Raw genomic sequence first — 16,496 nt, forward strand, 5'->3', positions numbered from 1 at the left:
AAATGATTTTGACTTGAATTAAATTGATATTGCGCTTCTTCAGGCGGAAAGTAGTAACTTATGACCACGATATTATATCTTGAATGAATTGAGTTAATTATCTCTTGATTTTGTATTCACAAAGATGTGTTTTTTCTTTTCACGAGCGTGGGATAAACGCTAAAAGATCTTAGGTGCCCCAAAGATTCGAGTCTCAGACCTCGGAGTCTACGCTCCGAGGCTGTTAGCTACATTTACTCTAAACAGAGCTTATAAGGTTTATATGTGACAGGCACTATACGTAGTGCAAAGGTCAGCAATGTCGAAGGTATTGTGAGGGTGGTATGAAGTTCTCTATTGCTCTGTGGCGGAGGGTCGGAGCGCAAAATTTTAAAAAAGTTTGCTTTGATTCTTTATCGAGAGACTTCTTTTATTTAATGACCGAATTATAAATTTACCATCTCATTCTTTATTCGATTATCCATTATAGCATACGCGTGCTTTTGTTTAGATCGTGCCATAAAAACAAAGGAAAAACTTTAATCAATCGTCCCATTGGGCACGTCCGCTCACTGCTTATTGTTTAGCGTGTCATTTTACCGTGCCGTGTGTTCACCCCTCGATTAACTATGGTTCACCTTAGGGTATGTTTAATTGTAGAGGGTCACATCTTACTGAAACAGTTATGGCTTTAAATATGAAGAGTTGTTTACAGTGGCGGATCCAGGGGAATGGTCCGGGGATCCGGACCCCTCCCCCCCCCATCAGACCTGACGCTTACAGCTTTGAGACTGAAATTCTTACATCCGCAGGATCGTATATGACTTTATAACTGGCCGATTTTTGAAATTAATGAATCCAAGTAAACGGTAAGCGGCCAAGGAATTATAACGTGCAACCGCGACTGGTGGGAGAGGGTGTGGGGGGTGTGGGGGAGAAGTAATATACCCTGCTCAAAAGAGTCCAACAGTCCTTTCTGAACCAAAGTTTGGATCCCCCCAATAAAAAATTCCTGGATCCACCCCTGGTTTAATAGATGGGCAATCTATTGCCCCAAAGAGCTGACGGTAAAAGTCATCCCTGTGTATAAATGATGGGTAGCTTCTAAAGATGCTTTGGTGCTGCGTTGGTAGAAAGTCTTACAAGATAAGTTGGCTCAATCAACTGAGTTGATGATTAGAATTCAGTGGCCACCGCAGAGTGTTTCTAGAAAGACGTTTCGAGTGTTAACGCCTCGTCATCCTGGTGTATGTTACCTTCGATGATTGACTTTTAGAACAGGCTTTCAGGTGATCTTTGAGAGTTGCATATATGACAAGAAAAGGAACCGATCATACAATTAACATTTTATTCATCAGCATGATGGATTGGAGGCGATCGTTTAATCACTGACACAGGAATAGACTTAGTCGTACAATTCAGAAGATCTCGCTCTGGAAAGAGTGAAGGAGCAGTAGCTTTCAATGCTATTTTACTCAGTATACATATTTGAGGAGAAAGCTGTTGGACTGATACTTGACTTATTTGTGTTGACTGCGCAGCACTGGGTATGAGAGAGGGGATGATACTCTTTCCCAAAGGGATGTGGGCACGTGACAGTGTTGACTGCTTAGATGAATACGAGAATACTGATTGTTTACTTAAATAGGATGTAGATTTATCAGACAATATTTGCTTTTGTTCTTGGTCCCACGAAGTCAATTTGCAATCTTGATTTCTTGGCTGTGAAACTTCTGGATGGTATCTGTAAGGAAGTTTGTCGAACTTGTAGGTAAACCGCTCGCCAGGAACCTACGAGAACATGAAAATAAATGATCAATATGATGAATTATGAAATAGATGGCCATAAACGACTTAAATCCTCAGCTAGTGACTGAAAACCATTCTTTCATGCCACATAGTCACATTTTTTACACATTTCACCACACACTCTTTTTATATCTATACAGCGCGCCCGGAATATTTTCTTATCCCTGATGATACCGTTGATCGGCGAAAGCTCGGATTTTTAAAAACATTTTACTTTTTTACAGCAGTGTAAGGCTTCATTCGATTACTTTGTATATATTTTAACAATGTTGCTGAAGGACAACATGAACAGATCACAATAATAACTTGACCATAAATCTACTTACAAGAGCTGCCTTGAGAGTTCGTTTCAAAATGTGTACGACGAAGATCGAAGTCTAATTTACTTAGTTTTTTTTCAAATTTTCAAAGACTTCAACTTCATCAGCTGAAGCTAATAGTTGACTGCTTTCATTCCTCTGGGCTGGAGGAATTGGTACATGCAAAAGCTACACCCACAAAACCGTGGAAAACTCGAAATAAATGTTCTTGTTTGTAATGCTCTGACTCCCAGACTCTTTACGCGGCATACTCATTATCAAAATGGACAATAGGTATCTCTAGTAAGGCCGCTGTTGTGAAGGACTGTTGTCACCAAAACAAGCAAAATGCGCGCCGAATTCAAGGTGGCGAACGTAAAGGAGAGGAACATTGGGATGCTTTGTTTTGGTCATTTTTCGTAACGAGGGGAAAAAAGGAGTTTTTAGTTGTCTTATTCGTGTCTCTGTTTTCTGGTCTTCATCGTTTTATATTGGTTTGAAGAATTATTTTCGATGATTGTTCAGTTTCGATTAATGTTATTGTGGCTTTCGGCTTTTCAGTTCTGAACGAAACTTGCAAAGTCTACCTAGAAGAAGTGACATATCAGAGGAATACCCTTACATATGAAGTTTAGCAAGAAACTCCTTCATAAACTCATTACGTCGATGAAGGAATCAGTGTTAAAACATTACTTTATGGCGAACATCTTTTGCTTAAACAGTCGATTGAGATGTAGCACGCTATGCTGATCGTGAAGAATGGGTATCACAGGAAGGTACAAATCATAGCGCGAACTACAAAGCATACGCGAATTGCTGAATACTTCGACAACTTCCATGTTCAATGAATTGACGGTGGACATTACTATGGTATAATAATTCGGTGCCCAATCACAATAAATGAAAAGACAGTGATACTACATAAGAAAAAATCCTTATCATGCACCACTCGCACTAAAAACATCGTAGCAGACGATGAACACTGGAGTCTCTTGGAACAAAAACTTAGAATGTGACGATGGTTCTGGGGTACAGGCAAGTATTAGCATTTGTGAAAATGAGTTCCAGTTCCCAGCCAAAGATTGGCATTTAAAAAAGGTTGTCACTTGCAAGAGGTAGTTGGTGTAGGCTTAGATGTACCTTGAGCCTTTGGGCAACATCTATAATAAAAGGAAAAAAACCCTTAACACCACACATTACATTAGATAGAATGCTCCATGACCGATGAAAAGTGTCCAGAAGCCAAGCCCACACTCATGGAACAGTTGATACTAATGATTAACTTGGTGTACACTGTTTTCTGGTAACAAGTTACAACCCCCTAAAGCTATTTAACCAAATACCAAACACCATGTAGCATAGACCAGTGCATAGTACATAGAGAGGTGCACGTTTTTTAAAAGGTATACACTGGAAAGATATTCAGAGCACCCTTCATGTTTGTAAGAAAGGCCATTAAGCCATGAAGAAAACCTTAAAATGTTCAGACTCCAGGAAAATCTGGACACATGGGTTATCATTCATTTTATACATCATTAATCAGTTACCACTGTGAAGTACATTTGTACTGTGAGTTATAACAAGTGGAAGATAAAATCAATTTTCTCACGTGAGTTGGAAAAAGGGTACCATTCTTCACAACAAGTACCCTGTGTTACCATAGTAATGACATACCACAATTAGTGTAATTACTATCGAAACACTCTACAACTTATAAAATAATGTTCATCACATCAACCTAAATACGATCCAAGAACTCCCGTAGCAAACAACAACATCATTAAAACCAACCAACCACGATAAGATCCAGAGCTCAAATAGGAAACACAAAAATTATTACAACCAACCAACCACGATAAGATCTATGAACTCAAGTGGCAAACACCAATCAACCGCGATAAGATCCATCAACTCAAGTAGCAAACACTAAGATTATTACACTAGAAGAAACACTAGGAAATCTCTTTATGGTAAAGAAGTCATTGCACCATAATTTTAACAAACACCTGATGCACCACGTCAACTGGCAGACACCATGTACAATCTAGTATCTGCAGTAAGATTCTTCAACCATACCACAAATGAAAAAGCATATGTACTCTCTAAAACACCAACACTACACTGCATTTTAAAGACTTAAATTGAGCAGTATGGGGAATGAGATGGTGGTGCAATGCACAGCTTTGACACAGACAACAGCAACTCACAGTAATAACGCTTTTATGAGAATGAAATGGCACAATGCAATGCACAATATATCGGTACATTGCCACAATGACACAGTGCTATACATCTCATTATACTTTTCAAGGAATATAGTTAGGTTGTGGCAGAAATAATTTTGCTTTTCAAGGACTATAGTTAGGTTGTGCCAGAAATAATTTTGTTGGGCTTTACCGCTTGCATTTTTTCAACCTCCGGTTCTTTTGTGAGAAGGCTTTCGCCAGCTTTACATAAGAATAGTGAGTACACTTGGGTTACCTAGCTTAAAGTAAGTGAATCTATCTCTCAGTAAACGACAGTACCAACCTTTTGAATAATTCCCTTGCCATAATAGAATCGTAAAGCGCGACTGAGTTTTTCATAATTCATTCCTTTCCGTTTTCGTAGCAGACCCCATCTTCTTGCCACTTCTTCGGGTCTTTTGAGCTGAAACTCGTTCAACTCTCTCCTGCTCCAGCAGATTATGGTACACAAATTGTCGTTGGCGAGAAGTTCCAACAAAAATTCCCACAAGTGAATAACGTTCTTGCGACGATGTTTTTTGACTTGTGAGTGTTTGCCTCCGTTGTTTGATTCGTCTGTCACCTCGATTTCTAGATCTGTCTCTGTACCCTGTACTTTCATAGCAGTGGTTTTTTGAAATATAGAGAAGAGAAAGAAAGAGTTATGTTAATATCATATATCTTGTCGCCTTTTGAATCCTAACGCTGTTTCGTTTGAAAGCTTTTATGTTTCAAATGGACACTAAAACTGAGTTGAATACGTTCTAAAGTAGAAAGAAACTACACCCCTTTCTGCTATCGCACCATATATCCCTATAATGAAGCTTTAGTAGATAATTGTGAAAGATTAAAACTCGGTCCTTCAGTCCTCCACGTTAAAGATGGAGTCAGTAAGATCCCATCTGTTTCGAAATTTCGCGAAGTACAGCTCAAAGTCCTTTCAAACTAAACCTGAACCCCATTTTTAGTTCTCAGGTTTAAGAGGCTACTAGTTTCCTAACTATTCAACTTCTTAGAAGCTTCCTCTTAAAGCCCTGAGCATACAGTTAAGAGCCATCTGCTTGAAAGAGAGATCGAAAATGACTAAAGATGACAACTTACGCAGTTTTACACCTGTTGAAGAGATCCAAAATTAAATACATACAACAAATGTTTCGTTAAGCTTGCGTCCATGAGCCCAACTTCCAACTTTCTCTATAAAATTTATTTGACTCAGTGAGAGAAGCATGTATTTTAGACGACGTAGATTTCTACAGATTATTGAGTGATAATGGCGAACTCATAAGAACATAGTGTAAATGTCAGTGAGAAAACTGAAAATGATCATGATATTGCTGCAAAACAAATTTGCTTTTTATTCGTTTGTAACGTTACTATCGTCATCATCATTACCTTCACGGCAGGTCTTCATTACAGGAGACAAACGATTATTATGCTGAACACACTTCTCCACAATAAACAACTCAGTTCTCTTCGATCAACAACCACAAAATTTGCATGTTCAACTCAAGATAGCTTGCCTTACACCAAACACTTTCTGTAGTTAACTTTAAGAAAAGTTATCTCATTCTATGCCGTCACAAACGTGTTAAATCTCACAAAGAAACTGTAAGCTTATTTAGATTTGCTCGTATTGAAAATGTTGTTCTTTCTAGAGACTTCATTTCCTCCAGCTACACCTGTTCCTCATCGGGAGAGGATATAGCTCTTCGTGAACACCTTCTTTTACGCTTTGAATATTTCATAAGATACTGAAACTAAACCACGATACCAAAGATAATGAAACGAACTTGATATGGATGCTTTTCAAAACTTAACTATTACTGTTACCACAGTAATACTTTTGTTTATTGCCGGCAGGATTTAACCTCAAAAAAAAAAAAAACAAAAAACAAAAAAAAAAAACAGGGATTACCGATGAAACAAAACATAATGCTTCTCAACTCTACCAAAATATCTCAATCTTATTTCTTACGAGAGCTGCACAATCACTATTTAAACTGCAACAAGAGTTCCTCGCATGAGTCATGCTTTTGGTTTCCTTCAGCAGGATGAGTTGTCATCTCTATTGATTTCATTCTCCAGGGGCTTATCTTTGAGGTACCCGTGCACAAGACTGATAAAATCTTTTTTTCTTTTTTTCTCTATGATGAGTGCAACTTTAATTTGATAAAACGCCACAGTTCTTCAGAATAATATACTTTCATTAGCCATTGATCACACCTGAGGACAGCGAAGAAAGTTCATTAAAGAATGGTGGAGCTCCATGGCCAAACTAACAATTTTGTCCTATTACAATGAGTTCGTGAGTCTTACGAGGGTAGAATCCTTGGTCTAAAATGTAGATTTGCATCTGTGAACACTCAGTTCTGAGAAATTGGTCATTAGATCTTTGGTCATTATTGTAATTTACTTTTAAAATGAACAATAAAACATTGTAAATTTGAATTGAAACTATAGAAATGTTGGCTGAGCTCGCTCTTGCTTCCGCTCGGTAGGTTTGGTTGGTGCTCTACATAATTGAAGGTTTATTTTGTCTTGTGTTAGTGTGATCCTCAAATAAAAGGCGCTAACCTCTTAATTATCTGTTTACAACTCAAGCAAAAAATTAGTGTGTATGGTGAATAATATAACTCAACAAGCGAATTATACAAACGATAAAGAACTGTTTTGTCGCTTAACTCGAGACACAGCTCGGTGTCTCAAAATTTCGACTGAAATTTAAACAACGAAACGAGAAGATAGCACCATTTGGAAGCAACAGCTCTCTGTCTGTTAGTTCAAATTTTTGAGAAAATATTCTTTTGATTTTGTTTTCCAATATTTGTTATTATTATGATGATATTATATCAACCAGCCATGAGTGCCCACCCAACGTTAGAGGGAAAGCTGTTTCAATTTTTTTTTCTCATTTATCGTTTATAGTGACTTTGTTAGCATCGAAAGAGTCTCTCTCCATGTGGAGGATGTCATTTCACTTGCTGTTCTTAGGTAATCGGTCTACAAAATACTAATTTTAGACAACTCACCGCCCACCAGGCGTTGTACTCAGTGCTATGATTGTTGAGTCAATAATTTACTATTTATATTCTCTCTCTCGACTAAGACAAGCTAACGAGCAAATTCTTAAATAATTCATCGACATAGCTAAAAAATTATAAACATAAGTAACCCACAGCCCGGACTCGATAACTTGTTTTGGAAGTGAGAAATCAAGAAATAAAAAAAAAATCTACCTGCTGTTTGGGACGCCATTTTACGTGGGAGTCAACAGTCAGTAGGGCGTCCTTCTTCGACCACTTTCACTTGGAAATGAAACGGAAAACTGGAGGACTTTCAGCTTTACATGGGTCCTACTCATGATGATAGCTGCACCTGGAAGCTTTATTTAAGCATGACTAATGCTGCAAGGGAAGTTGTATCAATCGTATAAAAATTTGTTTACTTCCTTTCGGCATCTTCCGGTTGCAATCATATCAGGCGTGACAGCCGAGAACGTTCTGTTCCGTCACGCAGTAGCTTATAGATTAGAGTTAACAAAAAAGAGAGGGAAAGAAAAAAAAAAAAACAGCTTTCAAAACAAGTTTAGTCGGCCTTTCTTGGTTGTGGGTTTTAATTCAAAGCTCTTAGCTCTTAAGGTCCTGCAGGAAATGCAGTCGTATTTAGTTTGAGTTAATCTCGCTGTAGTAAATACTCAAAGTGAGGTCGTGATCTTCACCTTCTGGTAGCAGAAGTGTAAAGTAATAAACAACACTGAACTTTCCCCCATGTTTTATACTGAGTGTGTGTGTGTGTGTGTGTGTGTGTGTGTGTGTGTGTGTGTGTGTGTGTGTGTGTGTGTGTTTTTTGACTGATGGGTATCGCCTAGAAAAGCTGGTTATAATTTTCACCTCAAGGCGCTTTTCAACACCGCAATGTCCTTAGTCCTGAGAGTGTCCTGACCGGGTTATCTTCGAGCATCGAAAGGGACATTCTCAGGAAAAAGAAAAGAAAATGAACTTTTTCCAAGTATTAACTGGAATCCTTTTGAACAGTGAAAGAGAAAAAAAAAAAAAAAAAAGATTTAGAGCCGAAAGAAGCCATTGAATAGGACCGGAAGCCGGAAGCTGGAAACCGGATGTTGTTTTATTCAAAGTGCCTTTGAAAGTGAATAACGATTGAGAAACTCATACCAAAGGTTCTACAGCAGTTGTGTATCCTTCTGAAAGCACAAGCTTCCTATTTATCATGAATTTCAATTGAAGCACAGTGTAACAGGCTCCCTTATAAAACACCAAAAGATGTTGCGAAGTGGTTTTCCTTTATCTTGAAAAGATCATCCAACAACTTGCAACTAACAATGCAAAAGTAAGGTTGTTACTACACGTTCCTTTTGGTGGGGAAAAGTGAAAATCGCAGCTAAAAAGACTGGGAAAGTAATTGGTAATCATTCTCTACATAACTATAGTTTGAAGTTAAAATGATTTTGACTTGCATTAAATTGATATTATACTTCTTCAGGTGGAAAGTTGTAACTTGTCACCACGATATTATATCTTGAATGGATTAAGTTAATTATCTCTTGATTTTGTATTCACAAAGATGTGTTTTTTATTTTCACGAGCGTGGGATAAACGCTAAAAGATCTTAGGTGTCCCAAAGATTCGGATCCCAGACCTCGGAGTCTACGCTCCGAGGCTGTTGGCTACATTTACTCTAAACAGAGCTTATCAGGTTTATATGTGGCAGGCACTATACGTAGTGCTAAGGTCGGCAATGTCGAAAACATTGTGAGGGTGGTATGAAGTTCTCTGTTGCTCTGTAGGGGAGCGTCGAAGCGCTGAATTTAAAAAAGTTTGGTTTGATTTTTTATGGAAGGGCTTCTTTTATTTAATGACCGTGTTATAAATTTATCAGCACATTCTTTATTCGATTATCCATTATATCATACGCGCGCTTTTGTTTAAATCATGCCATGTAAACAAAGGAAAAATTTTAATCAATCGTCCCATTGGGCACGTCCGCTCACTTCTTATTGCTTAGCGTGTCATGTTACCCCGCCGCGTGTTTACCTTAGGGTATGTTTAATCGTAGAGGGTCACATCTTACTGAAAGAGTTGTGGCTTTAAGTATGAGTAGGTATTTAACAGATGGGAAATCTATTGCCCTAAAGACCTGCTCAAGGTAAAAGTTATCCTTGTGTACACAGGGGGGGAAGCTTCTAAAGATGCTTTGCTGCTGCGTCGGTAGAAAGTCTGAGAAGATAAGTTGGCTCTATCAACTGAGTTGATCACGAGAATTGGCCACCGCAGAGTGTTTCTAGAAATACGTTTCGAGCGTTAATCCCTCGTCATCCTTGTGTATGTTACCTTTGAAGTTCGACTTTTAGAACAAGCTTTGAGGTGATCTTTGAGAGTTGCATATATCACAAGAAAAGTAACCAATCATACAATTAACATTTTATTCATCAGCATAATGGATTGGAGGCGATCGTTTAATAACTGACACAGGAATAGACTTAGTCGTACAATTCAGAAGATCTCGCTCCGGAAAGAGTGAAGGAGCAGTAGCTTTCAATGTTATTTTACTCAGTATACATATTTGAGGAGAAAGCTGTTGGACTGATACTTGACTTATTTGTGTTGACTGCGCAGCACTGGGTATGAGAGAGGGGATGATACTCTTTCCCAAAGGGATGTGGGCACGTGACAGTGTTGACTGCTCAAATGAAGACGAGAATACTGATTGTTTACTTAAATAGGATGTAGATTTATCAGACAATATTTGCTTTTGTTCTTGGTCCCACGAAGTCAATTTGCAATCTTGATTTCTTGGCTGTGAAACTTCTGGATGGTATCTGTAAGGTAGTTTGTCGAACTTGTAGGTAAACCGCTGGCCAGGAACCTACGAGAACATGAAAATAAATGATCAATATGATGAATTATGAAATAGATGGCCATAAACGACTTAAATCCTCAGCTAGTGACTGAAAACCATTCTTTCATGCCACATAGTCACATTTTTTACACATTTCACCACACACTCTTTTTATATATATACAGCGCGCCCGGAATATTTTCTTATCCCTGATGATACCGTTGATCGGCGAAAGCTTGGATTTTTAAAAGCATTTTACTTTTTTACAGCAGTGTAAGGCTTCATTCGATTACTTTGTATATATTTTAACAATGTTGCTGAAGGACAACATGAACAGATCACAATAATAACTTGACCATAAATCTACTTACAAGAGCTGCCTTGAGAGTTAGTTTCAAAATGTGTACGACGAAGATCGAAGTCTAATTTACTTAGTTTTTTTTCAAATTTTCAAAGACTTCAACTTCATCAGCTGAAGCTAATAGTTGACTGCTTTCATTCCTCTGGGCTGGAGGAATTGGTACATGCAAAAGCTACACCCACAAAACCGTGGAAAACTCGAAATAAATGTTCTTGTTTGTAATGCTCTGACTCCCAGACTCTTTACGCGGCATACTCATTATCAAAATGGACAATAGGTATCTCTAGTAAGGCCGCTGTTGTGAAGGACTGTTGTCACCAAAACAAGCAAAATGCGCGCCGAATTCAAGGTGGCGAACGTAGAGGAGAGGAACATTGGGATGCTTTGTTTTGGTCATTTTTCGTATCGAGGGGAAAAAAGGAGTTTTTAGTTGTCTTATTCGTGTGTCTGTTTTCTGGTCTTCATCGTTTTATATTGGTTTGAAGAATTATTTTCGATGATTGTTCAGTTTCGATTAATGTTATTGTGGCTTTCGGCTTTTCAGTTCTGAACGAAACTTGCAAAGTCTACCTAGAAGAAGTGACTTATATCAGAGGAATACCCTTACATATGAAGTTTAGCAAGAAACTCCTTCATAAACTCATTACGTCGATGAAGGAATCAGTGTTAAAACATTACTTTATGGCGAACATCTTTTGCTTAAACAGTCGATTGAGATGTAGCACGCTATGCTGATCGTGAAGAATGGGTATCACAGGAAGGTACAAATCATAGCGCGAACTACAAAGCATACGCGAATTGCTGAATACTTCGACAACTTCCATGTACAATGAATTGACGGTGGACATTACTATGGTATAATAATTCGGTGCCCAATCACAATAAATGAAAAGACAGTGATACTACATAAGAAAAAATCCTTATCATGCACCACTTGCACTAAAAACATCGTAGCAGACGATGAACACTGGAGTCTCTTGGAACAAAAACTTAGAATGTGACGATGGTTCTGGGGTACAGGCAAGTATTAGCATCTGCGTAAATTATTCCAGTTCTCAGCCAAAGACTGGTATTTCAAAAAAAGTTGTCACTTGCGAGAGGTAATTGGTGTAGGCTCAGATGTACCTTGAACCTGTGACCAACATCTATAATAAAAGGAAAAAAACCCTTAACACCACACATTACATTAGATAGAATGCTCCATGACCGATGAAAAGTGTCCAGAAGCCAAGCCCACACTCATGGAACAGTTGATATGAATGATTAATTTAGTGTACACTGTTTTCTGGTAACAAGTTACAACCCCCTAAAGCTATTTAACCAAATACCAAACACCATGTAGCATAGACCAGTGCATAGTACATAGAGAGGTGCACGTTTTTTAAAAGGTATACACTGGAAAGATATTCAGAGCACCCTTCATGTTTGTAAGAAAGGCCATTAAGCCATGAAGAAAACCTTAAAATGTTCAGACTCCAGGAAAATCTGGACACATGGGTTATCATTCATTTTATACATCATTAATCAGTTACCACTGTGAAGTACATTTGTACTGTGAGTTATAACAAGTGGAAGATCAAATCAATTTTCTCACGTGAGTTGGAAAAAGGGTACCATTCTTCACAACAAGTACCCTGTGTTACCATAGTAATGACATACCACAATTAGTGTAATTACTATCGAAACACTCTACAACTTATGAAATAATGTTCATCACATCAACCTAAATACGATCCAAGAACTCCCGTAGCAAACACCAACATCATTAAAACCAACCAACCACGATAAGATCCAGAGCTCAAATAGGAAACACCAAAATTATTACAACCAATTAACTACGATAAGATCTATGAACTCAAGTGGCAAACACCAATCAACCCCGATAAGATGCATTAACTCAAGTAGCAAACACTAAGATTATTACACTAGAAGAAACACTAGGAAATCTCTTTATGGTAAAGAAGTCATTGCACCATAATTTTAACAAACACCTGTTGCACCACGTCAACTGGCAGACACCATGTACAATCTAGTATATGCAGTAAGATTCTTCAACCATACCACAAATGAAAAAGCATATGTACTCTCTAAAACACCAACACCACACTGCGTTTTAAAGACTTAAATTGAGCAGTATGGGGAATGAGATGGTGGTGCAATGCACAGCTTTGACACAGACAACAGCAACTCACAGTAATAATGCTTTTATGAGAAAGATATGGCACAATGCAATGCACAATATATCGGTACATTGCCACAATGGCATAGTGCAATGCATCTCTTTATACTTTTCAAGAGCTATAGTCAGGTTGTGGCAGATATAATTTTGCTTTCAAGGACTATAGTTAGGTTGTGCCAGGAATAATTGCTGGACTTTACCACGGCTTCCATTTTTTCAACCTCCAGTTCTTTGGTGAGATGGCTTTAGCCAGCTTTATATAACAACAGTGAGTACACTTGGGTTACCTAGCTTAAAGTAAGTGAATCTATCTCTCAGTAAACGACAGTACCAACCTTTTGAATAATTCCCTTGCCATAATAGAATCGTAAAGCGCGACTGAGTTTTTTATAATTCATTCCTTTCCGTTTTCGTAGCAGACCCCATCTTCTTGCCACTTCTTCGGGTCTTTTGAGCTGAAACTCGTTCAACTCTCTCCTGCTCCAGCAGATTATGGTACACAAATTGTCGTTGGCGAGAAGCTCCAACAAAAATTCCCACAGGTGGATGACGTTCTTGCGACGATGTTTTTTGACTTGTGAGTGTTTGCCTCCGTTGTTTGATTCGTCTGTCACCTCGATTTCTAGATCTGTCTCTTTACCCTGTACTTTCATAGCATTGGTTTGTTAAAATATAGAGAAGAGAAAGAAAGAGTTATTTTAATATCATACATGTTGTCGCTTTTTGAATTCTAACGCTGCACCTTTTGAAAGCTTTTATGTTTCAAATGGACACTAAAACTGAGTTGAATACGTTCTAAAGTAGAAAGAAACTACACCCCTTTCTGCTATCGCTCCATACAAGTCCTCCACCTTAAAGATGGAGTCAGTAAGATCCCATCTGTTAAAAAATTTCGCGAAGTACAGCTCAAATTTCTTTCAAACCAAACCTTAACCCCATTTTTAGTTCTCAGGTTTAAGAGGGTACTAGTTTAATTCCTAACTATTCAACTGCTTAGAAACTTCCTCTAAAAGCCCTGAAGATACAGTTAAGAGCCATCTGCTTGAAAGAAAAGATCAAAAATGACTAAAGATGACAATTGACGCAGTTTTACACCTGTTGAAGAGATCCAAAATTAAATAGATACAACAAATGTTTCGTTAAGCTTGCGTCGATGAGCCCAACCTCCAACTTTCTCTATAAAATTTATTTGACTCAGTGAGAGAAGCATGTATTTTAGACGAAGTAGATTTCTACAGATTATTGAGTGATAATGGCGAACTCATAAGAACACGGTCAGTGATAAAACTGAAAATGATCATGATATTGCTGCAAAACAAATTTGCCTTTTATTCGTTTGTAACGCTATTATTATCATCATCATTACCTTCACGGCAGGTCTTCATTACAGGAGACAAACGATTATTATGCTGAACACACTTCTCCACAATAAACAACTCAGTTCTCTTCGATCAACAACCACAAAATTTGCATGTTCAACTCAAGATAGCTTGCCTTACACCAAACGCTTTCTCTAATTAACTTAAAGAAAAATTATCTCATTCTATGCCATCACAAACTTGTTAAATCTCTCAAAGAAAATGTAAGCTTATTTAGATTTGCTCGTACTGAAAATGTTGTTCTTTCCAGAGACTTCATTTGCTCCTGCTACACCTGTTCCTCGTCGGGAGAGGATATAGGTCTTCGTGAACGCCTTTTTTTACGCTTTGAATATTTCTGAAGATACTGAGCCTAAACCGTGATATCAAGGATAATGAAACAAACTTGATGTGGATGCATTCAAAACTTAACTTTTATTGTTCACTACAATAATACTTTTGTTTATTGCACGATTGAACCACTATTAGTAATTACGGATGAAAGAAAACATAATGCTTCTCCACTCTACCACAATATCTAAATCTTATTTCATATGAGAGCTGCACGATCACTGTTTAAACTGCAACAAGAGTTCGTCGCATGAGTCATACTTTTGGTTTCCCTCAGTAGGAAAGAGTTGTCATGTAAACTAATTTCGTTCTCCATCGGCTTATTTTTGAGTTACCTGTGCACAAGACAGATAAAATCTTTTGTTCTTTGTTTCTCTATGATGAGTGTAACTGTTGTGAAACGCCACAGTTCTTCAGAATAATATACTTTCATTAGCCATTGATCAAATCCGTGGACGGCGAACAAACTTCATTAAAGAATGGTGGAGCTCCAAACTAACACTTTTTTTACTATTACAATGAATTCGTGAGTCTTACAAGGGTAGAATCCTTAGTTTAAAATCTAGATTTGCATCTGTGATCACTCAGTTCTGAGAAACTGGTCATTAGATCTTTGGTCATTATTGTAATTTACTTTTAAACGAACGATAAAACATTGTAAATTTTGAATGAAACTATACAAGTATTGGCTCTTACTTCGCTGTTGCTTCCGCTCAGTATGTTTGGTTGGTGCTCTACAAAATTCAAGTTTTATTTTGCCTTGTGTCAGTGTGATCCTCAAATAAAAGGCGCAAACCTCTTAACTGTTTACAGCTCAAGCAAAAAATTAGCGTGTATGGCGAATGACATAACTCAACAAGCGAATTATACAAATGATGAAGAACTGTTGCGTTGGTTAACTCGAGACTCAGCGTCGTGACACTTAGTCTCAAAGTTTCGACTTAACTTTAAACGAAACGAGAAGATAGTACCATTTAGAAGCAACAGCTCTCTCTTTGTTCAAAATTTTGAGAAAATATTTTTTGTTGTTGTTGTTTCCAACATTCGTTATAATTATGATATTATATCAACCAGCCATGTGTGCCCACGCCACATTGGACAAATGTAGGGGAAAGCTGTTTCAAAATATATATTTTTTTCTCATTAATCGTTCATAGTGACTTTGTTAGCATCAAAAGAATCTCCATGTGGAGGATGCCAGTTCGCTTGCTGTTCTTAGGTGATCGGTCTACAAAATACTAATTTTAGACAACTCATCGCCCACCAGGCGTTGTACTCAGTACCATTATCGCGGAGTCAATAACTTACTATTTATGTTCTCACTCTCGGCTAGGACAAGCTACCGAGCAAAATGTTAAAAAATTCATCGATACAGCTAAAACTTTTAAACATAAGTAACCGACAGCTCGGGCTCAATAATTTGTTTTGGAAGTAAGAAATCAAGAAATAAAAAAAAAAAATCTACCTGCTGTTTGGGACGCCATTTTGCGGGGGAGTCAACAGTCAGTAGGGCGTCCTTCTTCGACCACTTTCACTTGGAAATGAAACGGAAAACTGGAGGACTTTCAGCTGTAAATGGGTCTTACTCATAATGGTAGTTGCACCTGGAAGCTTTATTTAAGCATGACTATTGCTACAAGGGAAGTTCTATCAATCGTATAAAAATTTATTTACTTCCTCTCGGCATCTTCCGGTTGCAATCATATCTGGCGTGACAGCCGAGAACGTTCTGTTCCGTCACGCGAGAGGTTATAAATAAGAATTAAAAAAAAAAGGGGGGAAAGAAAAGAAAAAAAAAAAAAATCAGCTTTCAAAAGAAGTTTAATCGGCCTTTCTCGATTGTGGGATTTGATTCAAAGCTCTAAACTCTAAAAGTCCTGCAGGAAATGCAGTCGTATTTAGTTGAGTTAATCTCACTGTATTAAATATTCAAATGGAGGTCGTGATCTTCACCTTCTGGAAGCAAATGTGTAAAGTAATAAAAGACACTGAACTTTCCCCTATGTTTTATATTGTTTTTTTTTTTTTTTTACTGATGGGTATCGCCTAGAAAAGCTGGTTATAAACAATTTGTGTTTT

At 37.7% G+C, this 16,496-nt stretch overlaps 2 protein-coding genes across 4 annotated transcripts; both read right to left on the minus strand.

The window, feature by feature from the left end:
- Positions 1 to 1,309: 1,309 nt before the first annotated feature.
- LOC148730031 (protein C-ets-2-like) lies at positions 1,310 to 8,095 on the minus strand. 3 transcript variants are annotated; one of them, XM_088762143.1, is made up of 4 exons: positions 7,549 to 7,887; positions 5,705 to 6,535; positions 4,617 to 4,927; positions 1,310 to 1,770 (listed from the first exon to the last, which is right to left on the minus strand). In XM_088762143.1, the coding sequence occupies exons 2-4, from the start codon at positions 5,721 to 5,723 to the stop codon at positions 1,327 to 1,329; spliced, it is 774 nt and encodes a 257-aa protein (XP_088618269.1). In that variant the 5' UTR covers positions 5,724 to 6,535; positions 7,549 to 7,887; the 3' UTR covers positions 1,310 to 1,326. The 3 variants fall into 3 exon arrangements, with proteins under 3 accessions (XP_088618269.1, XP_088618268.1, XP_088618270.1); XM_088762142.1 differs by lacking the exon at positions 5,705 to 6,535 and having other exon boundaries at positions 7,549 to 7,885; XM_088762144.1 differs by lacking the exons at positions 1,310 to 1,770; positions 5,705 to 6,535 and adding an exon at positions 2,685 to 3,247 and having other exon boundaries at positions 7,549 to 8,095.
- A 1,642-nt stretch (positions 8,096 to 9,737) lies between these two features.
- Positions 9,738 to 16,038, minus strand: LOC111325058 (uncharacterized). Its single transcript, XM_022928766.2, has 3 exons — positions 15,883 to 16,038; positions 13,044 to 13,354; positions 9,738 to 10,195 (listed from the first exon to the last, which is right to left on the minus strand). The coding sequence occupies exons 1-3, from the start codon at positions 15,899 to 15,901 to the stop codon at positions 9,752 to 9,754; spliced, it is 774 nt and encodes a 257-aa protein (XP_022784501.2). The 5' UTR covers positions 15,902 to 16,038; the 3' UTR covers positions 9,738 to 9,751.
- Positions 16,039 to 16,496: the final 458 nt, after the last annotated feature.

This window comes from Stylophora pistillata, chromosome 5, assembly GCF_964205215.1.
Source record: "Stylophora pistillata chromosome 5, jaStyPist1.2, whole genome shotgun sequence".
Classification (NCBI taxonomy): Eukaryota; Metazoa; Cnidaria; class Anthozoa; order Scleractinia; family Pocilloporidae; genus Stylophora; species Stylophora pistillata.